The sequence below is a fragment of the Sciurus carolinensis genome, chromosome 2, assembly GCF_902686445.1.
Source record: "Sciurus carolinensis chromosome 2, mSciCar1.2, whole genome shotgun sequence".
Taxonomy (NCBI): Eukaryota; Metazoa; Chordata; class Mammalia; order Rodentia; family Sciuridae; genus Sciurus; species Sciurus carolinensis.
In genome coordinates, this window is record NC_062214.1 from 21,111,060 (window position 1) to 21,136,979 (window position 25,920).

Sequence of the window (25,920 nt, forward strand, 5' to 3'; positions counted from 1 at the left end):
TTGTTGGTGGGACTGAAAATTAGTAAAACCACTTTGGAAAGCATTATGGAGATTACCTTCCAAAGACTAGGAATGGAATCATCATATGACCCACCTATCCTCCTTCCTAGTATTTATCTAAAAGAATTAAAATGTGGTATTTAGGGCATTTGCCTAGCACTCATGAGGCACTGGGTTCGATCCTTAGTACCACATAAAAATTAACAAATAAAATAAAGGCATGATGTCCATCTATAACTACAAAAAAATTTGTTTACACTAAAATCAGAATATTTAGTGATACACATATATCAGTCTTTAAGGCGGTACAATTTACAATAACCAAGTTATGGAACCAATCCAAGTGTCCATCAACAGTCAAATGGATAAAGAAAATGTGTATGCATACAATGAAGTTTTATTCCACTGTAAAGAAGTATGAAATTATGACATTTGCTGATAAGTGGATAGAGTTGGAGATAAATGGATAGAATTGGAGAACATCATGCTAAGTCAAGTAAGCCAGACTTGTAAAGTCAAAGGTGGAATGTTTTCCCTCGTATATGGAAACGAGTGAAATAAGGAAAGTGGGGAATGGGGAGATCCCATGAAAGTAGAAGAGATCAGTAGAGTAGAGAAGGGGGGTTGATGAGGAGAGAGGAGGATCAGAGAAGGCGAGCAACTGCAGAATGAAATTGACCAAATTATCCTATGTATATACATGAATATACCACAGTGAATTCCACCTTTATGTATTAAGCACCAGTTTTAATAAACAATAAATAAATAAATAGAAGGAATGGAAACAAGGAGAGAGATAGTGGAGTCCTAGATTGCCATGGAACAAATTATATTCCGTGCATGAATGAATATGTCAAAATGAAACCCACTGTTATGTATAACTATAATGCACTAATACAGACATTTTTCTAAAGTGGGAAATTTCTTGGAGGAAAGTATTTCACATGCTGAGGATCCTTCCCCCTCCTGCCACTCACTCATTAGTCTATAGGGACTAATTTGTGAGCTAAAACAAGTTTAGTAACTTCGAAAATTATGCTGTTGGTAAGAATCTTTTAGATCTTAGATTTTAGTGTGTCCAGAGTTTGACATGTCAATTAGTTGTTGATATCTTCCATTAGTTTTAAAAAATTACATGTATTATTCTATATATATTACTAGACACTTAATTGTGCTTTGATTCTACAGTGTTTTCAAACTAAGATTATACTAACGTAGAGAATGTACCCATAATTGAATAAGCCAGGGAAGGTGGAAGAATAGTCTATTAAGCAATTTTCTTTTTTCTTTTTTTTCTTTTTGGTACCAGAGATTGACTCAGGGGCACTCAACCACCAAGCCATCCCCAGCCCTATTTTGTATTTTATTTAGAGACAGGGTCTCACTGAGTTGTTTAGTGCCTCACCATTGCTGAGGCTGACTTTGAACTCCAATCCTGCTTCAGCCTCCCAAGCCCATGGGATTACAGGCGTGCACTAACGCGCCCGGCATGATTTTCTCAGTACACATTTACCTACTTTATTTTTAGTGGTGGAACCATACATTAGAACTCAAATACTTGAATTTTACTACTAACCTGTAACAGTCTGGAGCTTTGTGATCTTTTTTTTTTTTTTTTTTTTCTTTTTTCTTTTTTTTTTTGGAGTGGAGATCAAACCCCAGGGGTACTCACCCCTGAGCCACATCCTGACCCCTTTTTATTTTATTTTTTTGAATTTCAATACAGGATCCTAGGAAGTTGCTTAGGGCTTCATTAAATTCCTGAGGCTGACCTCAAACTTGCAATCCACCTGCCTCAGCCTCCCAAATTGTTGCGATTAACAGACATGTGCTGCTACTCCTGGAGTGATCCACTTCTTAAAGGGGAAAAAGTCTTGACCATTTGAGACACTTGTTTTTCTTCAAACTAATATTGTAAACCTACCAATCTGTTAATTAACATTTACTCTGTAATTTATATGCAGAACATCATTTAGGTGCTGGAGAGAATAAAAGAAGTAGGTAGATGCTGTCACTGCATAGAAGACACTGTGTTAGGATGACTAACTTAAAATCTATATCCCAAGGTGATCCTGGAAACCAGACTTCATGGCACTTGGGAGTAAAAGTTTTTATTGTTGTTTGTTTTTTAATAAATTCAGGGTTTTAAATAAGAATTCTTAGTCATGAATAGACTGTGATTGTTTCCAGTCCATTGTATGGACTCATTTTAAAGTTGTCTTTTTTCCTCCTTTTTTTAGTTTAATACAGTTTTTCAGTAAAATGAAGAAGTGGATGGACATGTCAAATCTTCCACAAGAATTTCGTGAACGAATAGAAAGGCTAGAGAGAAATTTCGAAGTGTCTACTGTAATTTTTAAAAAATTCGAACCAATTTTTTTAGATATATTTCAAAATCCATATGATGAGCTACCAAAGTTACCACGAAGCAGGAAACAGAGGTGAGATCCTTAATCCTTATGTAATTAATGTAAAGGTTACAATATAAACATGTTAGGAGATTTTACTCTTTGAAAAGTCTGCATTTGACCAAAAATATCCATCTGCAAAGACTTAATATTTCTTTTTAAATCCATGTACCCATAACTGGAAATTCATGGTAGTACTTTTACTTATTTTTCTATATTATGATTTTTTAAATGCACATTAGAAAGGTTTACTTAATTCCACTTCATAAGCCATAAAATATCTGTTGTGAATAGAATTTACATGTAGTTTGACCTTAGTGTGTGTGTGTGTGTGTGTTTGCTATTTCAAAAAAATGGTATTCAGTATCAGACAAAAAACAAAACAAAAAAACACTTTTTTTTTTTTCTCTTTTTAGGAGGATTCCTTGTAGTGTTAAGGATCTCTTTAATTTCTGTTGGACACTGTTTGTTTATACTAAGGGTAAGGTGACACAGTGGTTTTACATTTCTTCTGTGAGAACTTTGGTATATTTGACATGAGAGGTATCTGGGGTTTTTTTGTCTTTTTTTCTTATAAAGGTAATTTTCGTATGATTGGGGACGATTTAGTAAACTCTTACCATTTACTTCTCTGCTGCTTGGATTTGATTTTTGCCAATGCCATTGTGTGCCCAAATAGACGAGACTTGCTAAATCCATCTTTTAAAGGTAAGATCTTTTCTTTTTTGAAAACTAATTGTTACTTTTTGGAAAAAGAGTTTTAAAATTTAACTGTTGGACTGGGTTGTGGCTCAGTGGTAGAGCACTTGCCTAGTATATGTGACACACTGGGTTCCATTCTCTCAGCACCACATAAAAATAAATAAATAAAATGAAAGTCCATCAACAACAAAAAAATTAAAAAGTATTAAAAAAAAAAAAAAAAAAACTTAACGTTTCTCCTCCCTCTCCCTGTTTCTCTTCATACTCCATCAAACTAGGTTTACCATCTGATTTCCATACTGCTGACTTCAGGGCTTCTGAAGAACCTCCCTGCATCATTGCTGTACTGTGTGAACTGCATGATGGACTTTTAGTAGAAGCAAAAGGAATAAAGGAGCACTACTTTAAACCATATATTTCAAAACTCTTTGATAGGAAGGTACTGTACTTATCATCAAGATGTTTAGAGGTCAGCCGCAGCCTCAAAGGAAAAAGTCTTTTCACCATTGTAGGACTCAGGGACAAGATTCCCACATTTTAGTCTTTGCTGTAATTCACAGTTACCCCCTGTCTTACATGATGAGAGAAACTGAGCTTTTGAAAAATGTACTGTCAAGTAAGCCACTGTCAGGGACAACTCTGGGAGATTCTGCTAAAGAATTCTGAAGAATGGAACATCAGAATTGTCCTGATAAAGGAATTATGAAAAACAGGAAGTCAGAGTACACTGGCTAATTTTAATGCCATGATTTGAATAACTGCCATTTACTCAAATTAGCATAATATGTAACAACTGTCGCTTTAATTCCACATAAATAGACAGAAAATCCAGTATATTTTACAGCCATTTGCAGGCTGCCTACCTATGTGCATACTGGAGTTTTTTTCTTCACTAACTTGACTTAGTTATTAACTTAGCTATTTATATATATATATATACATATATATATATATATATATATATATATTTTTTTTTTTTTTTTTTTAATGGTGCTGGGGATTGAACCCAGGGCCTTGTGCATGTGAAGTAAACACTCTACCAACTGAGCTTTATCCCCAGCTATTTTTATATTTATAACTAGCTTGTTTTGGGAGGAATCTCAGTTTCTTATTTCTCCAACATCAAGCCACCATATAAAATCAAAAGCTAGACCTACTGATTTCTCTTTGGAAAAATGAGGAATTTGAATTATGGCATCTCTGTGGTCCTCCACTTGGGGAGTATTAGGAGATTTTTATTTTGTTAAAGCATGAAGTCTTCCCTAACTGGTTTCTTCTTTGCCACACATACTTTTGTTATTTAGCCTTAGTTTTCATCCATATATTATGGCTCCTTGTCTGTATGTTAATTATTTCCAGCAAGATATACTTTTAAAGGAACCAAGAATTATGTCCAATTGCTCTGCTGAAACAGTACACTAGTCCTCCTAGGTACAGTGACCATACATTTTGGTGTTTGACTGTTGTCTTGTTATAATTATTATGGCATCTCTTTTCATCTGAAAAGTGAAACCATTATCCAGTTATTATGCTGTTTGGATGATGGTCCTCCTGCCCTTGGGTCACAGATGTTTTGCTTGACCTTTGTAGGATTTCATTTTTGTTTTGTCTAATTTTCAATTTAGATATTAAGACCTTTTATATGAAAAACAAATCAGGGAGCTGGGGTTATGGCTCAGTGATAGAGTGCTTGCCTAGCATGTGTGAGGCCCTGGGTTTGATCCTTAGCACCACATAAAAATGAAATAAAGGTTTTGTGTCCATCTACGACTAAAAGATATATTTAAAAGAGAAAAAAAGCAAATCAGAAGCAATGGCAATACTGTGTTAAAATTTCTACATGGCTGTTATCAATTTAAATGATGGCCACCACTTTTAGGATGATCAGTGTGCATTCAACTCTCTCAATTCATGTATATTGAACCCTGACCCTTGAAAGTATCTGAGCTTTCAGACTCTCATGTATAGAAATATTAAGTATAGTGTGAGTACAGAAAATGTTAATAATAATGTAGTTTTCCTTTCTCATCAGCCAAAGGAACCTATATTTCTTTTGAATCTTTTACTCACCTAAAACAATTAATCATTCAACAAATGTTAATTTCCAGTCTCATAATCAGTGTTTGATAATAGACAGCTTTCATCAGAATCACACGGGGAATTTGTCAGAAATATTACCTCAGTTGAGATCTTAAGGCCCATCAATTTCCATTTATAAAAAGTTTTCCCCTAAGTGATTCTTATATCCCTGAAATTTAGAAAACACAACTATAAAGTATTTATAAAACTTGACTTTATTTGTATATGTTTATTCATGTATTTATTTTACAGTGTTGGAAATAAAATTTGACTTTATTTTTTAGGAGGGGAGTTACTGGGGATTGAACTGACTTTAAATTTTTAAAAAATATTTGCTTGCTTAGTAGGTCTTACTGAAATGTTTGGTAATTCTCTTTGTGTGTGTGGTATACCATAATTGATTATATGATGTCCCAAAATGATTTTTTTTCTTCACAGATTTTAAAAGGAGAATGTCTCCTTGACCTTTCCAGTTTTACTGATAATAGGTAAGTATCAAGCACTAATGGCTAGATATTGGATGTATAACAGCCTTCCAGGAAAGATTTGTTAAAATTTATCAAATGAAACATCATATATCAAGGTCACCTCCAGTTCAAATTCCTTCTGCTTTAATGGCATTGAATGGTGGTGCCACTAAACCTTGCTGACTTTAAGTACATTTATGAAACCATTGACATTTATAACAGTTGTACTCTGCTGAGAACCTCATGAATGTGCCCATGACTTCCATATCTGATTTTACATTCTTCCATTAATCAATGTTAGCAAATTCAGAAGGACAGTGTTTCAAAGTCTCTGTTGTTTCTTTAGTGATCAGATATAATTTTCTTTTCCTTTAACTAGTTTCATTTAGCCTCAGCTGGTCTGCAGATTAAGTATATAGTCTCTTTTCACTCATTTTTCAAATTAATTTATTGCTATCAATGTGAAGAATGTCTAAAATTAGATAGGAACCTGTAAGATTGTTTGATGGGCAGAGTTTATAAAACCCAGAAAGTCATTAGCTCTCCCACACTGTGATCTGTAAATCTATCCTTAAGACTAGATAATGTATTGTATAACTTAGTTTTATTCTAGCAGCTTAAAATAATTCTCTTTCCAGCAAAGCAGTGAACAAAGAGTATGAAGAGTATGTTCTAACTGTTGGTGACTTTGATGAGAGGATCTTTTTGGGAGCAGATGCAGAAGAGGAAATTGGAACACCTCGAAAGTTCACTGGTGACACCCCATTAGGGAAACTGACAGCACAGGCTAATGTGGAGTATAACCTACAACAGCATTTTGAAAAAGTAATATAACCTAGCCTGACCTCAGTCTTGAATGATCTTTTTCTTTCTCTGTGTGATTCTACTAACAGCAGAAGCATCTTTCAAGTTAAATCTTGAATTTTTTCTACTAATTCATATTTCCCATGAAAGCCTTAAAAGGTAATTTTAAAAACTATGCCATTTAGTATTTTTGCCTTGTTTCTTGCTATTAATCATGTTTTGGATACATTGTCCCAGCATACCTGGGTTTGTCATTACATTGTGTGTCTTTTGACATAAAGAGAAATTTATGCTTTCTTACCATTTTTTTCCTTTGCTTCAGCTTAGCCTCTGTCACGTTGCTTTAAAATTTATTTACTTTCCTATCTGTGATACAAATATGCTTTTCTCTGATTTTACCTGTATAACTCTAGAATTGATTGTTAATCACCAGGGCTTAATTCTTTATTTATTTGTGAAATGGTGGGAGGATGAAGTCTGATGAAAAATTCACTTATCTAGAAGATGAAAACCTAAGTTTTGGTCCAAATTCTGCTTTTAACTTTCTTAGCCTAAACAAATTTTTTAACTTCTGTGCCTGTTTCCTCACATATAAAATTGAAATATGTGTGTGTCTATTTCAAGTGAGTTGTTTGAAGATAAAATATTATAGAAAGTGCTTTGAAAAAGTATTGTTTAAATTTCAAGTGTATAATTCAAACTAAGACAGTATGAGCATAGTATGACTAAAAATTTGGTGGATAAGCAAAAAAAGCAAAAGTTAGCCACCACTAAGTGTGAATAATAAAGATGTTATATGTGCTGATTAAATGTATAATAAATTAAATGTATAATAAGGGAGAAAGTAACTCTTTAATCTCAGAGATTTTTATTTTTTACTTATTTTTATTGACAGAAAAGAACATTTGCACCTTCTACCCCACTGACAGGACGGCGATATTTACGAGAACAAGAAGCCATTATTACTCCTGTTGCTTCAGCTACCCAGAGTGTGAGCCGCTTACAGAGTACTGTGGCTGGACTGAAAAATGCACCAAGTGAACAACTTATAAATATTTTTGAGTGAGTATCATACTATCATTTTTCTAAATGTCTTCTTAAAAATTAGATTCTTTATTCCATTCTGTTTTTAGTATACTCAGAACTCTTGAGATAGTGAATATACCTCTGGCAGTTTTTACTTTTATCATTTCAGTCTGAAAATATGTTAACCTAAAACCAGATAGATGTACCTATTAAAAATTTCATATGAATATAGCTGGCCCAATGGTGCATACTTGTAATCCCAACTACTCAGGATGATGAGGCAGGAGGATTGCAAGTTCCAAGCCAGTCAGGGTAAATTAGCAAGACTCTATCTGTCTCAAAATAAAAATTTTGGACTAGGGATTTAGCTTAGTGGTAGAGCATTTGCCTAGAATGTGTGAGGCCCTGGATTCAATCCCCAGTACCCCTGCTACCCTGCCCAAAAATAATGAATGAATTAATTAGAGTTTTTTTTTTTTTTTTTTCTCACATAAGAGGGTTTATTAAGCAAACAGACAGAGCATCTCCCTGCAGGGTAAGAGAGAAAATGAGAGGAAAAGAGAAAGGGCATGCTCAAGAGAGAGTGTGAAAAGGGAGGAAGAGAGAGAAAGGAAGTGAGTAGGAGAGAGAAAGCATGAATGTGAGAAGAGGAAGAGAGAAAATCTAATTAGAGTTTTTAAGAACTGAGGATGTAGGACTGGGGAGATAGCTCAGCTGGTAGAGTGCTTGCCTCACAAGCACAAGGCCCTGAGTTCAATCCCCAGTACCGCACACACACACACACCAAAAAAACAACTGAGGATATAGCTTAGTGGTACAGTATTTGTCTGGCATCCGCCAAAAACAAGAACAACAAAAATATCTGTTTATATATTTTATGTGTATGTATAAACATTATTTCATACAATTATAGACTTTTGAGTGTATTTTTTTTTAATTTTTGTAGTTGTAGATGGACAGCATGCCTTTATTTCTTTTTTTTTTTTTTTTTTTTTTTTTTTTATACAGTGCTAACGATCAATCGAACCCAGCCTCACACATGCTAGGCAAGCAGTCTGCCACTGAGCTATAGCTCTAGCCTCAAGTATATCTTAAAGTTTATTTAGCTCTGACATTCTACTCTAGTTAACTACCTTGTTATGTATATTTTTTCTAATTGACTTTAAATAGGTTCAATTTAAATGTCCATTAAAGTCAAGACTGATTACATATTGGTGGTACAGCTATAAAATGGAAATTTGGGTAATTTTTTAAAGATGTAAAGATGGATGTGATGATTTGGGGACAGATCTTCATAAAGTAGAGCACATCCCTGATTAGGTATAGGGAATTGTGGAATGGAGAAATTTAACTAAATTTCAGAAGAGAAAGCAAAGCCCTGGTCCTCCCAAAGTTTAACATAGTACCAGTTGAACTCTTCCCCCTGTTCCCCAGACCTTCAGGTTATAGGAAAAAAGACAGAATAATCCCCAGTCTCAAAAAATAGCTGAGAAGATAAGATAAGCAGTTTGCAGGTAAGGTAGAAAGATTGTCTTGTAGATCTGCCCTTCATGGCAGTTGGTCCATGCTGAACTACTCACTTAAGCAATAGTAAGTTGAAAAGAAGTGTCAAGGCAACTATATGAACATTTTGTAGCAAAAAGTAAAGAAAGGAATGAAGCATAGAATGCAGAAGAACCTAGACAAATATATGAAAAACTGTCTTGTGTCGTTGGAAGACATAATGCTGTTTAAATATCCTACTACTCAAAGTGATCTATACATTTAGTGCCGACCTTATCAAAATCCCAATGGCATTTTTTGCAGACATAGAAAAATCATTCAAAAATTCATATGGAATCTCAAAGGATCACAAATAGCCAAAACAAGGTTGAAAAAGAACAAAGTTGGAGGCCTCGTACTTCCTTATTTCAAAATATATCGTAGGGACTGAAGAAATAGCTCGTTTTGGAGAGTGCTTGCCTAGCATGCGCAAGGGCCGCAGTTCAAATCCCCCACACCTCAGGGGGAAAAGCAAAAAGAAAAAAATATATTGTAAATCTGCAGTAATCAAAACAACATGGTATCAACATAAAGACCTGTAAACCAGGAGACCAGAACACAAAGTTCAGAAATAAACCCTCATATATATGCTCAAATGATCTTTGACAAGGGTACCTAAACTATGCAGTGGCGAAAGGAGTCTTTGTTTCAACAAATGCTTTTAGGTAAATGGAATATCCACATGCAGAACAATTAACATGATACAGTATTTGAAATTTAATAAAAATGCATTAAAAATCTAAATTTAAGACCTGAAACTATAAGACTCCTAGAAGGAAATATGAGGGGAATGCTTTGTTGGAATGAACAGTGATTTGTGTGTGTGTGTGTGTGTGTGTGTGTGTAAAAAGCAAAAGTAGACAAATGGGACTATCAAACTTAAAAGCTTATGCAGCAAAGGAAACAATCCACTGAGTGAAAAAGCAACTTATGAAATGGGAAATAAAATTGCAAGCTAATTTTAATTTAAGATCCAGAATATATAAACAATTCCTACAACTCAATAACAACAACAACAAAAAAAAACCCGATTTGAAAAATGTAGAAAGGACCCAGATATTTCTCCAGAGGAGATAAACAGGTGGCCAATAAGCCTATGAAAAAAATGCTGAACTTTACCAAATGAGGAAATGCAAATCAAACCCACAATGAGAAGTCACCTCATATCCATTAGGATGGCCACATCTCCCCACCCCCATTACCAAAAATAGCAAATGTTGGTAAGTGTGTGCAGAAATTGCAGCCCTTGTGTATAGTTGGTAGGGTTATAAAATGGTGCAAATGTTATGGAAACTGAAGTTGTTCAGAAAAGCAAAAATAGAGTTAGTATAAACTCCTGCAATACAGCTTCTGGAAATATATCCAAAATAAAATAGGATCTCAAAAGGATATACACCATATTCAATGCAGCATTATTCAAAATAGCTAAGACTTGGTAGCAACTGAAATTTTCATGGACAAATGAATAAAGAAAATAGTTTGTACATACAGAGGAATATTATTTAGCCTTAAAAAAATGAAGGAAGTCTTGTCATATGCTACAGCATGAATGAACCTTGAGTACATTATGCTAAGTGAAATGAGCCAATCATAAAAAGACAAGTACTGCATGATTTCATTTATATGAGGTACACAGAGTAGTAAAACTCACAAAAACCAAAGTTTTAATATGTAAAAAATATATGAAATTTTACATATCTTTATGTTATTTTATATATAAGTAAAGCTTTGTTTACATTTATAGGTTTACAGCTGAGAATAGAACTTTGGTCATTAAAAAGCAAACTAATTTTTTTATTTGTTCTTTTTAGATGTACATGACAGTAGAGTTTATATTAGCATATTATACATACATGGAGTATAACTCATTCTAATTAGTATTCCATTCTCAGGGTTGAACATGATATGGAGTTTCACTGGTCGTGTATTCATATATGAACATAGGAAAGTTATGTGTGATTCATTCTACTGTCTTTCCTATTCCCATTCCCCCCAAACTAATTCTTTATTTTATGTATTTTTTTCTTTTTTAGTTGTAGATGGACACACCACCCCTACTTTATTGTTTTTTTTTTTTGTTTTTTTTTTTAATTTTTTGTTGTGCTGGGGATTAAACCCAGGGCCTGTGCATGCAAGGCAAGCATTCTACCAACTGAACTAAATCTCAAGTCCATATTTATTTATATTTTTGTGGTGCTAAGGACCAAATCCAATGCTGCACATAGTGCTTTCTAGGCAAACACTATACCATTGAGCCACAACCCAAGCCCCTCAAACTAATTTGTGAAAGAAAAATGTTAATTGTCTGGGTTTTTGCTGGTAATTAGGTTCCTGTTATATTTTGTAGATCTTGTACGCGGAATCCTAAGGAAAATATTATGAAAATAGTAAAAGGAATAGGAGAAACTTTCTGCCAACACTATACTCAATCAACAGACGAACAGCCAGGATCTCACATAGGTAAGAAAAGTAAAGTTGGTACAACATTGAAAATAGATTGTTCCCAAAATTAGAAATTCGGATTTGTTTACTTCTCTTTATTTTTTTTCCTTTTTCTTTTTTAAATTTTTTCCTTTTTTGCAGTGCTGGTACCTCTTATATGTGAGGCAGGTGCTCTCTTGCTGAGCTATACCCCTGTTTTAGTCAGCTTTTTCGCTGCTGTGACTAAATGATCTGACCAGAACAATTGTAGAAGAGGAAGTTTATTTGCGGGCTCTCGGTTTCAGAGGTCTTAGTCCATAGAAGACCAGCTCCATTCCTCGGGGCTGGAGGTGAGGCTGAACATCATGGATGAGTATGGCGGAAGGAAATAGCTTACATGTTGGTCAAGAAGCAAAGAGAGTCTTCACTCTCCACATACAAAATATATAGCCCAAAGCCACTCCCCAATTCCAGTTTCCTTCAGCCTCACTCTACCATTTCAGTTAACCACTCAGTTCATCCCTATCAGGGGATTAAATCACTGATTGGGTTAGGACTCTTACAACCTGATCATTTCTCCTCTGAACCTTCCTGCATTGTCTCACATGTGAACTTTGGGGGACACCTCACATCCAAACCATAACATTCCACCCCTGGTTCCCAAAAGCTTGCACTCATCTGACAATGCAAAATATATTTAGTCCATTTCCAAGAGTTCCCATAGTCTCAATAGTTCTGAGATTGCTCAGAGTTCAAGTCCAAAATCTTTGAGGCTCAAGGCAGTCTCATACTGTGAGCTCCTATAAAATTAAAAGCAACTTACAAATATCCAACATATAAAGGTACTGAGTAAACATTTCCATTTACAAAAATAGGGGCATAGAAAGAAAGGATGGGACTAAAGCAAGACTGAAATCTAGCTGGACAGACAGGTCCTATAGCTCCTTGTCTGGCATCTGGGGCATGTGGCATCGTGATGTTCTCTCAAAAGGGCTTGTGTAGCTCCACCCCTGTGGCCTTGTTGGTTGCAGCCCAAGTGGCCTTTCTGTTGGCTTGTCTCTGCTCAATATCCTGCAGCTTTCCTAGAACGATGTCCCACGTTATTGGCATTTCTTAATCTTGAGGGTCTTCATTGCAGCTCTGGCTTCCTCTTCAAATCTCCACACTTTGCCTTCCCAGGGGGTGCCTGCAGGGACTCTAATAAAGACCCAGCCCTTAATGTACTTGTACTAGATTCAAGTTTATGTAAGTTTTATTCTTCAGTTCTTAACTAGATTGTAATAGCACATGCTCTTCCTTTGTTTCCCTTTGTTTAGACTTTGCTATAAACAGACTAAAGCTGGCAGAAATTTTGTATTATAAAATGTTAGAGACTGTAATGGTTCAGGAAACACGAAGACTTCATGGAATGGACATGTCAGTAAGTAAATCTACTCTCCCACCTTCTGCCAAGAACCAAATGCCCTAGTCTGGGAACAGTGTTTCAGGAGACCCTGTAGGAATGTGGGGTCAACAGTTCATAGCAAATTGACTGAGATGACATTGTAATTCTAGCTTTAGTTGACTTTGGCACATCTGGAGCTAGCCATGTTTAGGTAGAAACATGAAATACATAGAATTTATCTTTGGTATACCATTAGTAGTCTTTCCTTTCCCTTTAGGTCCTTTAAGGGTTTTTTTTGTTTTGTTTTGTTTTGTTTTCTTTTACTTCATTCTCAGCTATCAATAATGAACCCCACACACATACACCTACTATTAAGCTAATTGATAATTAAGATATCTGTTTGTCCATACCTCCCAGAATTTTTTGGATTATGAAGTGGCGGTATTTTTTCTTAAAAAAAATAAATAAATAAATAAAATTACTTGGTTTTCTTTGAACATTTGACCAAGTCTCACCACTTTATCCAAGAGCTACATAAAAGAATTTTGCTATAGCTGGGCCAGTGGTGCACAGTTGTAATTCCAGCAACTCAGGAAGCTGAGACAGGAGGATCATAAGTTCAAGGCCAGTCTCAACAATTTAGCAAGACCATTAGCAATTTAAGGAGACCATATCTCAAAAAAAATTTTTTAAAAGAATGAAAGGACTGGGCTACAGTGTAATGGCAAAGTGCCCTTGGGATCAAGCCCCACTACCCAAAAAAAAAGAACATGAAAACACATTAGGTTTTAAACTCAGTGGTGAAAGAGGACTTTATCTTCTCTGTGAAATATTTTCTCCTCAGAACTTTTTTGTCTTAGCTATTACATCATTTTACCTTCCATTTCAGTGTTTCAATTATTGAATACTTAGCTGATGAAACAATTAACTGTCATTGAAAAGAAAAAACAATCCTAATGCTTTTATTTTGATGGAAATATAAATATTTTATTGTTTGTTCAGATTTCACAGTAGATTGTTATGCACACCTCATTCAAATTTAAAATCTTGTCACTGAACAAGATTAGATGTAAGAAAACTTTATTAGTTTAGGGACTCTTTTTTTTTTTTTTCCTTTTTTAATGCAGTGCAGGGATTGAACCCAGGGCTTCAAGCATGCTGGGCAAAGCTTTATCACTGAGATATATCACCAGCCCAAGAACTCTGACTTTTATCTCTGTAATCTAGCATATGTGTTGCTGTTATAGTTTTCTTTACAGAATGACAGAGACTAAAATTGCTGAGAAATATTAAACTGTGGTCATTTTCTTCCCGAAGGTTCTTTTAGAGCAGGATATATTTCATCGTTCCTTGATGGCTTGTTGTTTGGAAATTGTGCTGTTTGCCTATAGCTCACCTCGTACTTTTCCTTGGATTATTGAAGTTCTCGATTTGCAGCCATTTTATTTTTATAAGGTGAGATAATAGCAAAGTTCTTTTATAGTGTGGCAGCGTAAGCATTATATTTATCTTAGTGCTAAAGAAACATAGTCGTGATTTCTGGAATTTATTTCTAGAGGTGTTCTAATGCTTTTGAGTGGAATAAGAATAAATGGGAGAGGATGAGGGTGTTAGTAAATTAAGCCAACTTCACAACTTCAGTTTTTTTTTTCCATCACTACTTGCAAATGTGACCTGGTACTAAGTACTTAACTTTAAGGTTTCCATATTTATGAATGAAAATCATAATCCTATTAACCAGATGTGCAATGAAGAATAAAAACACTTTCTCCAAGGAGAAGGAAAAGGTCTAAAGTTGATTGTGGTGGGCTGGGGTACAGCTCAGTGGTAGAATAGTTGCCTAGCATGCACAGGGCCCTGGGTTTGATCCCCAGCACTGCAAAAAAGAAAAAGGAAATAAAGGAGGAGCAGTAAAACTGATCATGATTATTCCCTAGAGTTGAGCTAATTCAGTGTGGGTGAGTCTTTCTTACCTTACCCTTTTATTTCCTGTGAGGAGTGTTAGAAAAAAAGAAACCTTCTCCAGAAACCTTTTTTGCTAGAATAATTAGAAAATGTTAACATTTCTCTTATAAACATGTCATTGCTACTGAGCTGTGTCATCACAGTAACAGCTAATGATATCTTGTTTTCAAATTTAGGACTAATGATATTGATATGTTTATTGGCATGATTTAGTTAATATTTAGTCATCTGCGCTACTTTCAAACTATTAATGATAAAAAAATCAGAGTTATGTGTGTGTGTGTGTGTGTGTGTGTGTGTAGCTGGGGATCAAACCCAGGGCCTTTTCCACATGCTAAGGCAAGAACTCTACCACTGTGCTATGTCCCTAGCCCTGGAATTAACATTTTATACCTAAAGTTTGCCTGCGTCAGTTACAGTTGTAGAAAAGAAACATCATGGGAAAGCTTATCTGTTTGAATTGACTGTGATTAAAACATTCTTAGGTTTTTTAGGGGAAATTGATTCTCTATGCTAAACGTACTTTCATGTGTGTATTCAGACTTTTCCATAAGAAATTTAGTTTTGCCTACAATCTAAGAACATGTGTGTGTTTTGTTTGTTTTTCTGGTGCTAGGTATTGAACTCAGGGCCTTGAGTATTCTACCACTGAGCCACCTGTCAGCCCAATAATTTGTTTTAATTTGTAACATTCGTATTTCATTCAAGAAATTAGGCTGGGCACGGTGGCAAACGCCTGTAATCCCAGCGGTTTAGGAGACTGAGGCAGGAGGATCTCAAGTTCAAAGTCAGCCTCAGCAAAAGCAAGGCACTAAGCAACTCAGTGAGACTCTGTCTCTAAATAACAACAATAACAAACTAGGGCTGCCAATGTAGCTCAGTGGTTAAATGCCCCTGAGTTCAATTCTAGGTACCAAAAAAAGAAGGGAGGGAGGGAAGTAGAGAGGGAGGGAGAGAGGGAGGGAAGTGAAAGGAAACTAAAGTCTGATTTTTTTCAGGACTCTTTTTTTGTGTATGTGTGGTGATTAGGATCGAATTCAAGACCTCACACATGGTAGGCAAGTGCTCTACCACTGAGTTACACCCTCAGCCTTTAAACCTTTGTTTCTGTTTTTTTACCACATAAATAATACACGCCTGTTGAAAATAAATAGAAAATACACATAAATGTGAATATTTAAATCACACATTATAATCTAGTTATTAGTAATAATCAATATTTTTCGCCTATACACAGATTTTGTTCTAGCTATTTTCCCTTATTAAAGTAGAACAATAGTATATATAAAGTTCCTTTTTTTTAAAGCAGGCCTTCTTAGTTTATTTTTCTTTTGTAAAAACAATACATCCTAGTCATAGCTACTGCCTGGGTCTTCTGCACGGAGGCTCTGGTGTGGATTTTTATAAAATGGTCAGTGAACTCCTGATAAGGATCCTTGGTGAACACAGTCTCTTTCCAGAGGTCAGAGTTCAGGGAGCTGTAGGTGTTTGCAGTGGAAAGGCAGCCTTGATGAAGTTGCCCAGGGTGTCAGGGAAGACCCTGACTGAGATGCAGCTGTTGTCAGTTCCTACCTTCAACTGTAGCCTCTTGGGCATACAGGCTGATAGGATGCCAGTGCCTCTGGGTGCAGGGATGAGGTGTACCAGCATAGAGCCACAAAAGCCTGTCATCTTGCAAAGAACAGTGTGAGGATGGTGATCTTGTTTCCCCAACCTGCCCCATTGATGTCTCTGTAGACCACTTAATACTCAGACTGACATGGGCATTATAGTCCCCAGGGGACTAACGTGTTGAACCTGAGTCTGCTTTTGTACCAGCATCATCTCTAAAACCTCATTCTTGAGGGAAATACTCTCTAGAAAAAGTCGGTGATCTCTGATTTCTTAATGGGTAGAAAGTTAGATCTCAAGGGATTTGACCTTTATGTCTTCGACTAAACAGCCCAGATTGACTCCACAAGCTTCCTGACCCCAGCCTATCTGCCATGGCCTCCGATTCCAGAACTTCAGGGTCCTCTCCCTGAACCACAGTCATTCACCATGTGGTGTTTTCTTGGAGAAGAAGCATAGTTACTTTTCAATAGTTCATTCCTTCTGTTCTTTTGAGATATTGGAAAGAATAGTTGGGGAAGGGACAATAAACTAAAAATTAGAACTAAACTGGAAACTCAATACCTAACTTCTACTCTTAGGCTGTTGAACATTTTCTGTGTATCATTGCCTCAATTTTTCATGTGTTTAGTAAGATGTGAAAAAAGTGTGTGAAAATATTAAAGACTTCAAAAACTTCTTTGTAAATTAAAAAATATTAGCAAGCCACAGAATTATGGCCCAAAGATGACACAGGTTCTCTGACACAGAATAAGGTCAGAACCAGTCATGCTGCAAACCCAGACTAGAACTGATTGCTTGAAACACATTGCCTTCCCAACTTTCTCCTCTCCAGGTTATCGAGGTGGTGATCCGCTCAGAGGAGGGGCTCTCCAGGGATATGGTAAAACACCTAAACAGCATTGAAGAACAAATTTTGGAGAGTTTAGCATGGAGTCACAATTCCGCTCTGTGGGAGACTCTCCAGGCTTCTGCAAACAAAGTTCCTACCTGTGAAGAAGTGAGTCAGGGCAAGGTTAATAATCCCATCATTTTTTAAAATTATAGCTTTATTGAGATATAATTTATGTATCATACAACTCACCAATTTAACATACAGTGGTTCTTAGCATATAGATATATGCAGCCATCACCACAGTCAATTTGAGAACATATTAATCACTTCGGTAAGAATCCCACATCCTTTGGCTATTGCTTCCTCTCCTGCTATCTTCTCTCTAACCAAAGTTGCTCTGCTCTCTGTGTCTAATACACGTTTGCCTATTCTGGACATTTCATATAAAGTGATTCATACAATGTGTAGTCCTTGGTGACTGTCTTCTTTCACTTGATGTTTTTAAAGTTCATACCTCTTATAGCATATATCAATATTTCACTTACTTTTGTCAATTTTTTATGTATTTTTTAATGTTGATAGACCTTTATTTTATTCATTACATCATATGCAGGACTGAGGATTGAACCCAGGGCCTCACACATGCTAGGAAAGCACTCTGCCACTGAACCACAACCCCAGCCCCTATACCATTCTTTATTCATCCATTTATCAGTAGATAGACATTTGGTTGTTTCTGCCTTTTGGTTCTTATTAAAGATGCTGCTATGAACATTCAGGCACAAGGTTTTGTGTGGGCATGTTTTCATTTTTCTTGGTTGTGGAATTGCTGGATCAGGTGGTCACTGTTTAAGCTTTTGGAGAACTGTCAGACTGGTTTCTAAGTGGCTACAATTTTGCTCCCACCATCGGTGGGTAAAGATTTCAGTTGTTCCACTTCCCTACCCATGCTTGTTAGTATTTGTGTTTCTTTTTTCTTTTTTTGTAAGCTATATTTAGTTGTAAATGGACACAATACCTTTATTTTATTTATTTTTACATGGTGCTGAGGATCAAACCGAGTACCTCATACATTCTAGGCAATCGTCCTACTACTGAGCTACAACCTCAGCCCAGTATCTGTGTTTCTGGTTCTGGCCTCCTAGTAGATATGAATTGGTATTTCATTGTGGTTTTGATTTGCATTTCCTCAAGTTCTCTAGGTTGACTTTTCACTTTCTTAATATGGTTATATATTGAAACACAAACATTTTTAGTTTTGATGATGCCCAGTTTATCTGTTTTTTCATGTATTGTGCTTTAAGTTTTCAAATGTTGAAAGATTTCATCAATGGTATTTAGAATTAAAAAATCAAAAATTTGTGTGAAAAGTTCTGTGAAATATATTTAACAGCTCCATTTCATGTGAAAAGGGGTTTTTCCCTTCATCTCTGTTATTCTTTTATAATTCTGATCTTTTGATACCTCTTTACTTTTCTGTCTTCTTTTACTCTACTTCTTGATTTTTTTCCCTAATCCATACTAATGGAAGAACTGTCCAAGAGCAGGAAGAATTAAAAACAAGATAGTTTCTTGAAATTTCTCTTTCAGCTAGGCACAGTGGAAATCACTTGTAATCCTAGTGATTTGAGAGGCTGAGTTACATCCCCAGTCCTTTCTATTTTTTATTTTGAGACAGGATCTCACTAAGTTGCTTAGGACCTCACTTAGTTGCTGACACTGGCCTCAAGCTTGTGATCCTCCTGCTTCAACCACCTCAGCATTGAGGGTTATAAGCATGAGCCACGGGGCCTGGTGATTTTTTTGGTCTTTTACAGAAGGTCAGCTTTTGATATTCATCAGTATATGTCCATTAGAAAGTGAAAAAAAAAGCTATGGGAGGTCAAGAAATATAGTATGATTATGGGCAAATTTCACATTCTGAGTCTCAGTTGTCTTGCTCCCAAATGAACGATGCAAGTGTCTACATCATAGGTTTACTCAAAGTAGTCATTAGCTTACATAGATAGTAAGAGTCAAATGAACTCTTATGTTTAACAGCATTAATTGAGCATTTTATTAAAGTTTTTACATTTTGCAAAGAAATAAGTAAAGGGAAATAAAACAGTAAAAAGTTTAAGAAAACTTTTTTTTCTACAAAAAAAAAAGTCAGTGGGTTTGGGTTTATCTATTTGTAAGGCAAAGGGTTTTTGTTTTCTACAGGTTATATTCCCAAATAACTTTGAAACAGGAAATGGAGGAAATGTACAGGGACATCTTCCCATGATGCCAATGTCTCCTATAATGCATCCAAGAGTCAAAGAAGTTCGGACTGACAGTGGAAGTCTTCGAAGGGGTAGGTTCAATGTTGGTAAAATAATGGAAAAATAACAAAGATCATTTTTGTCAGAGAAAGTTTTAAGTCTTGATAATATGTAATTGAGAAATCTAGTTTTTTTTGGCAGGGAGGTACTGGGGATTGAACTCAGGGGCACTCGACTGCTGAGTCACATCGCCAACCCTATTTTGTATTTTATTCAGAGACATGGTCTCACTGAGTTGCTTAGCACCTTGCAAGCACCTTCCCTAATCCATACTAATGGAAGAACTGTCCAAGAGCAGGAAGAATTAAAAACAAGATAGTTTCTTGAAATTTCTCTTTCAGCTAGGCACAGTGGAAATCACTTGTAATCCTAGTGATTTGAGAGGCTGAGTTACATCCCCAGTCCTTTCTATTTTTTATTTTGAGACAGGATCTCACTAAGTTGCTTAGGACCTCACTTAGTTGCTGACACTGGCCTCAAGCTTGTGATCCTCCTGCTTCAACCACCTCAGCATTGAGGGTTATAAGCATGAGCCACGGGCTCATGATCCTCCTGCCTCAGGCTCCCAAGCTGCTGGGATTACAGGTGTGTACCACCCTGTCTGGCCTCTCCCACGTCATTTTTAATAGTGTTGGCACGCACACCACCATGCCCAGCATAAATTTAATTTCTTCATCAGGATTTGAGAAGGGGCTTAGTGCTTCCAACACCTTTATGTGTCATGTTGTATTTTTTTCTATTAAAGTAAAAGGATTTCCAATCTGATTTTTTAAAAATTGTTTATTTTTTAGTTGTAGATGGACACAATACAATACCTTTATCTCATTTTTTTATTTTTGTGTGGTGCTGAATATGGAACCCAGTGCCTCACATGTGCTAGGCAAGAACTCAACCACTGAGCCACAACCCCAGCCCTAATCTGATTTTGAATATGATATTTTTTAAAAATTGTAGTATCTGCTAGGCATGGATATTGCAATTTTTAAATTGCAGGCACATACTTATAATCCCAATAACGAAGGAATCTGAGGCAGGAGAATCACAGGTTCAAGGCCGACCTCAGCAACTTAGTGAGACCCTGAATTAAAATAAAACTATTTTTAAAAAAGGCGGGGATGTAGCTCAATGGAAGAGCACACCTGGATTCAATCTCCAATACTACAAAAAATAAATGCAATATAATATAATATAGTATTAATTGTTGTAGAAATAATATTTTGAACTTCTAATAAGCGTATTTGACTTTTCCTAAATGCTAATGGGAAATAATTTAAATAAGCTCATAATTACTTTTCCAAATTTGACAAAAGTTATATTCTTCCTATGTCTCTGTATGTTTCTGTAGAAAGATAAATATTAAAGCAAAACAACTCATATTCTCTTTGGGATGCTTAAGTTCATCTAATAAATGACTTACCTTGGGGCTGGGGTTGTGGCTCAGTGGTAGAGCACTTGCCTCACCTGTGTGAGGCACTAGGTTCAATTCTCAGAACCGCTATTAATAAATGAGGGGGGCTGGGGAGATAGCTCAGTTAGTAGAGTGCTTGCCTTGTAAGGACAAGGCCCTGGGTTCGATCCCCAGTGCCCAAAAAATAAATAAATAAGTAAGTAAATAAGTAAATAAAAAAAATAAAGATACATCAACAACTCAAAAAAAAATTTTTTTAAATGACATCTCTTAAAATTGTTCATTTTGAGCCTTATCAATGGAAATATTTTAGTGCATTCTTCATTGTTTTCTCTTCTGACATAACAAACTGACATGTGCATCTTTTGGATTATATTACTCTTTAATTTTTGAAAATGAGTTAAAGAAATCTGTCCCCACAATATCTCTGAACAAGTCTCAGATGAACGGGTATGCAGATTACATAGAAGGTAGATCTGCATTCGTTTTTGGACTCTGTATATGTGTCTGCAGTCTACAAGCTGTGTAGGATGTTAAAAATGTGCATACTATAAATGCAAGTCGATATTATATCCATGGGGATAATTATCCTGTTACAAAATGTGCTGCTCTTCTTGGGCTGGGGTTGTAGCTCAGTTGTAGAGCACTTGCCTAGCATGTGTGAAGCACTGGGTTTGAGTCTCACACTGCATATAAATAAGCAAGTAAAATAAAGGTCCATCAACAACTAAAAAAATTTTAAAAAAAAAACTCTTCTTACTTTCAGTTATTAATGTTTAGAGAGGTGGAATTTTTTTTTTTTTTTCCCCAGTACTGGGGATTGAACCCAGAGATGCTCTAACTTGAGCTATATTGCCGGCCCTTTTTAATTTTCATTTTTTTGATATTGTCTTAGTTGCGTGGGTGGCCCTCAAGCTTGCAATCTACCTGCCTCAACTTCTCAAGTAGTTTTAATCACAAGCATGCACCACCATGCCTACCTAGTACAAATATTTTAATACAGCATGATTTGAAACATCAAGGGTTATTTTCTTCTTAAAAACCTTACCAGGCTGGAATGGTAGTGTACTTCAGTGGTAAAGCACTTACCTAGCATGCAAGCGACCCTGGGTTTGATACCTACCACTGCAAAACAAATTGAAACTTACCAACAATAGTTTAACTTACAACTAAGTATCTTTTCTGTTCCTTAGCATATTTTCATGTTTCTAAGTTTGGGTCAATTTTTCAATTGTTATATTCCTTAAAATTTTTTTTAGTCTCTACCATAGCTTTTCCAATATTGTGCTGAGAAAAGAATATTTCAAAAGGAGTTTACAGCTAACTTCATGCCTGTAACTCAAGTCTCCTCTTTGAAATATCACCTTTGAACATTCCTGTCAGATTCAAGGACCATCTTGGATTTTTTTATCTGTAAAACATCATCTAAGTAGACTCTTGTAAAGGTTCATGAAAACTACAGTTGATATTTTTACTTGTTCACTGAGTACTGAAGAAGTCAGGACTATTTTCATAACCAGAATAATGGAAAGATTTTTATTAAACCATGACTATGTTCCCAACATCTCACTAATACCAAGTTTCCAAATCATTGCAGAGGTAATTTTTGTATTTTTAAACATTTTGAAAATAGATTATTTACTGTAATTATCTAGTGAATGAAAAAACAAACACCAAAATGCCTTCATTTATAAGTGAAGCAGGGCTGGGGATATAGCTCAGTTGGCAGAGTGCTTGCCTCACAAGTACAAGGCCCTGGGTTCGATCCCCAGCACCGCAAAAAAAAAAAAAAAAAAAAAAAAAAAAAAGACCTAGAGAGGCTAGAACCTGTGCACCTAGTGGGTAAGAAATGGAAAGCAGGATAGGTCAGCAGAGTCCTAGCACCTTTACTGAGGACTTTTGATGGATCTGTTACAGATGATTTTGGGACCTGCAACTGTGGCTCAGTGGTAGAATGCTTACCTAGCACGTATGAGGCACTAGGTTTGATCGTCAGCACTGTATAAAAATAAATAGATAAAATATAAAGTTATTGTGTCCATCTACAAAAAAAAAAACTTTTTTTAAGAGATGATTCTCTATCTACTAAATCAGAAGACCACAACTACTGCTTTAAACAGCTCGAAGCATGGGTGGAGGCAAAACTGTGACCCACACCACTGATTTCTGCTTTCCTATCCCTTTTTCTCAGGTGCCATTTACTAGGTGCAGTTGTGAGACAAATGCTAACTGGACTGTTTCTTTAGTGGTCATGTCATTCTACCTATCAACTTCTATTTTATCCTTAATATTTAGCTCCTCTAATATAGTCAGAGGTTTAAGAATCTAGGAAGATGAGCTATAATAGTTTTCACATTTTATTCTAATAACTTACTTTATGCCTCTGTCAACCAACTAGACAGGATATTCCTTGAGGTCCAAGGCCACATTAGTCACTGCTACATCCCTAGTACCTAGTATATAAATGAGTGAACTTGATTTATTATTTTGGAATGTATTTCAAACTGTTTTAAATTTGTTTTTGTCTTTATTAGATATGCAGCCATTGTCTCCAATTTCTGTCCATGAACGGTACAGTTCTCCTACTGCAGGGAGTGCTAAGAGAAGACTTTTTGGAGAGGACCCACCAAAGGAAGTGCTTATGGACAAGATTTTGACAGAAGGAACAAAATTGAAAATTGCTCCTTCTTCAAGCATCACTACTGAAAATATATCCATATCCCCTGGGCAAACTCTTCTAACAATGGCCACAGCCACAGTAACAGGGACAACAAGACATAAAGTTACAATTCCATTGCACGGTAACATTTTAATGCACTTAAAAATCATATTTTTTCTGATCTTTTCTCATGCTTCTCTCTCTCCTACTCACTTTCTCTATCCTCCTCGCTTTTCCACTCTAGTGCACGCCCTTTCTCGTTCCCTTTCTTTTCCTCTCATTTTCTCTCTTACCCTGCAGGGAGACACTCTGTTTGCTTAATAAACTCCCTTATATGGAAAAAAAAAAAAACATATTTTTTTCTGAGTTAGGAAAAAATCTAAGCAATGTCTTACTGGATTTGGATCACATCATCTTTCTAACTTAGCATTTTTTTCCTCAAATCTACCTTTTTTTAAAAATAATAGACTTGATTTTTAGAGCAGTTTTAGGTTCACAGCAGAATTAAAAGGAAGATGCAGACCTTTCCATCCTCACACACACACCTCCCCACCATCAACATCCTACATTAGAGTGGTACATTCGTTAGGTTGATGAACCTACACTGAAACATCATCCAAAACCCATAGTTTACATTCAGGTTCACTCTTGGTGTACATTTATGGATTCTAACTATATTGACATATATTTACCACTATAGTATCATACATAGTGTTACTGTCCTAAAAGTCCTTTGTGTTCCACCTTTTGTTTTGAACCTGTACTGTTTTTTGAATTTTCACATTTTATAAATTTATTACCCTTTTTTTAGGACTTGTTTTGTTGTCTCAGCTTTCCAAATGAGTGTATTGAGCAAGAATTTTGTATTTTGATTAAAAACTTAAGTCAAAACAGAACAAAATTTGCCTTTCCAAAATAAATTTAAAGTATGAGAACATTACAGACACGTACAAAAAAGAGAACAAAGTTGTTGGTTTTTTTAAATTAATTTTTATTGTACACAAATGGAATACATATTGTTTCTCTGTACATGAAGTAAAGGCATACCATTTGTGTAATCATACATTTACATAGGGTAATACTGTTTGATTCATTCTGTTATTTTTCAAAGTTTGTTTTTTTAATTCCAGTATAAGTAAAAGAAAACAGAATATTCTCATTTCAGGGGAGAAATGAAAAAAGAAGAATAATTCAGTTCTAATTGCAGTTATTATTTTGTAGTCTTCCTCTCCTTTTCTAACTTATACTAACATATAGTAACATACTACTATACACAGAGACATATATATGTTTGTGTGCATATAATTTTGTTTATATAATTGACAAACTGTATGTAATTGACAACTTTCGGAACACATGCCTCATTTCTAAAACTGAGAACTCTTGCTCATACATTCAGGTGTTGCAAATGATGCTGGAGAAATCACACTGATACCTATTTCCATGAATACAATTCAGGAATCCAACATTGAGAGTCCTGTATCAATTACTGCTCACTCGTTAATTGGTGCTTCTCCAAAACATATTCATCTGACTAAAGCACAAGAGGTTCATCTGACTGGAATAAGCAAACCAAAGAGAACTGGGTCCTTAGCACTCTTTTACAGGAAGGTACGTGTTGTTATAGTGTATGAAAAGAGCTCATTTAATCAATGTAAGATGAGAACAAATGTTGCCTTTTACAATTTAAAAAAAAATTTTTTTTAGTTGTCAATGAATTTTTTATTTTATTTGTTTATATGTGGTGCTGAGTATCGAACCCAGTACCTCACACGTGCTAGGCACATGCTCTACACTGAGCTACAATCCCAGTCCTAAAATTTGCCATCTTAGCTGTGAGTGGCACACAACTGTAATCCCAGTTATTGGGATGGCTGAGGCAGGAGGATTGTAAGTCCCAGGCCTGCCTGCGCAATTCAATAAAATTAAAAGAATGGACCAGTTGCCCAGTTGCCTAGTGGTAAAGCATTTGCCTCACATGCATGAGGCCCTGGGTTCCATCCTAGCACTGCCAAAAACAATAAATTGAGATCTTAACTTTTTTTTGATACTGGGATGGAGCATAGGGAAGTTCTATCGCTGAGCTATATCAGCCCTTTTCATGTTTTATTTTGAAAAAAATCTCACTTAAGTTCCCAAGGCTGACCCTCAAACTTCAAATTCTCTGCTTCAGACTCCCAAGTCACTGGGATTACAGGTGTGCACCACTACACCCAGCCATCTTAACCATTTTTAAGTGTATAGTTTAGTGTTAAATACATTCGTATTTCTCTGCAGTCATTTCCACCATCCCTCTCTAGAACTTT

The 25,920-nt window shown here is 35.7% G+C and overlaps 1 protein-coding gene across 5 annotated transcripts in view; it reads left to right on the plus strand.

Annotated features, from left to right (window-relative positions):
* Rbl1 (RB transcriptional corepressor like 1) overlaps window positions 1–25,920 on the plus strand; it is a 61,277-nt gene that overhangs the window by 16,256 nt on the left and 19,101 nt on the right. For 4 of the 5 annotated variants that reach the window (XR_007107063.1, XM_047539748.1, XM_047539750.1 and 1 more), the window contains exons 3-16: window positions 2,241–2,441; window positions 2,825–2,889; window positions 2,988–3,116; window positions 3,389–3,549; window positions 5,628–5,677; window positions 6,295–6,481; window positions 7,356–7,522; window positions 11,376–11,488; window positions 12,766–12,869; window positions 14,151–14,288; window positions 17,245–17,424; window positions 19,447–19,579; window positions 23,490–23,756; window positions 25,014–25,225. Coding sequence is in view for 4 of the 5 variants with exons in the window: in XM_047539748.1 (XP_047395704.1) it covers window positions 2,241–2,441; window positions 2,825–2,889; window positions 2,988–3,116; window positions 3,389–3,549; window positions 5,628–5,677; window positions 6,295–6,481; window positions 7,356–7,522; window positions 11,376–11,488; window positions 12,766–12,869; window positions 14,151–14,288; window positions 17,245–17,424; window positions 19,447–19,579; window positions 23,490–23,756; window positions 25,014–25,225 (2,107 nt within the window). In the remaining variant the exon portion in view is untranslated. The remainder of the gene's footprint in view (window positions 1–2,240; window positions 2,442–2,824; window positions 2,890–2,987; window positions 3,117–3,388; window positions 3,550–5,627; window positions 5,678–6,294; window positions 6,482–7,355; window positions 7,523–11,375; window positions 11,489–12,765; window positions 12,870–14,150; window positions 14,289–17,244; window positions 17,425–19,446; window positions 19,580–23,489; window positions 23,757–25,013; window positions 25,226–25,920) is intronic. The other variant, XM_047539749.1, reaches the window with a different exon arrangement.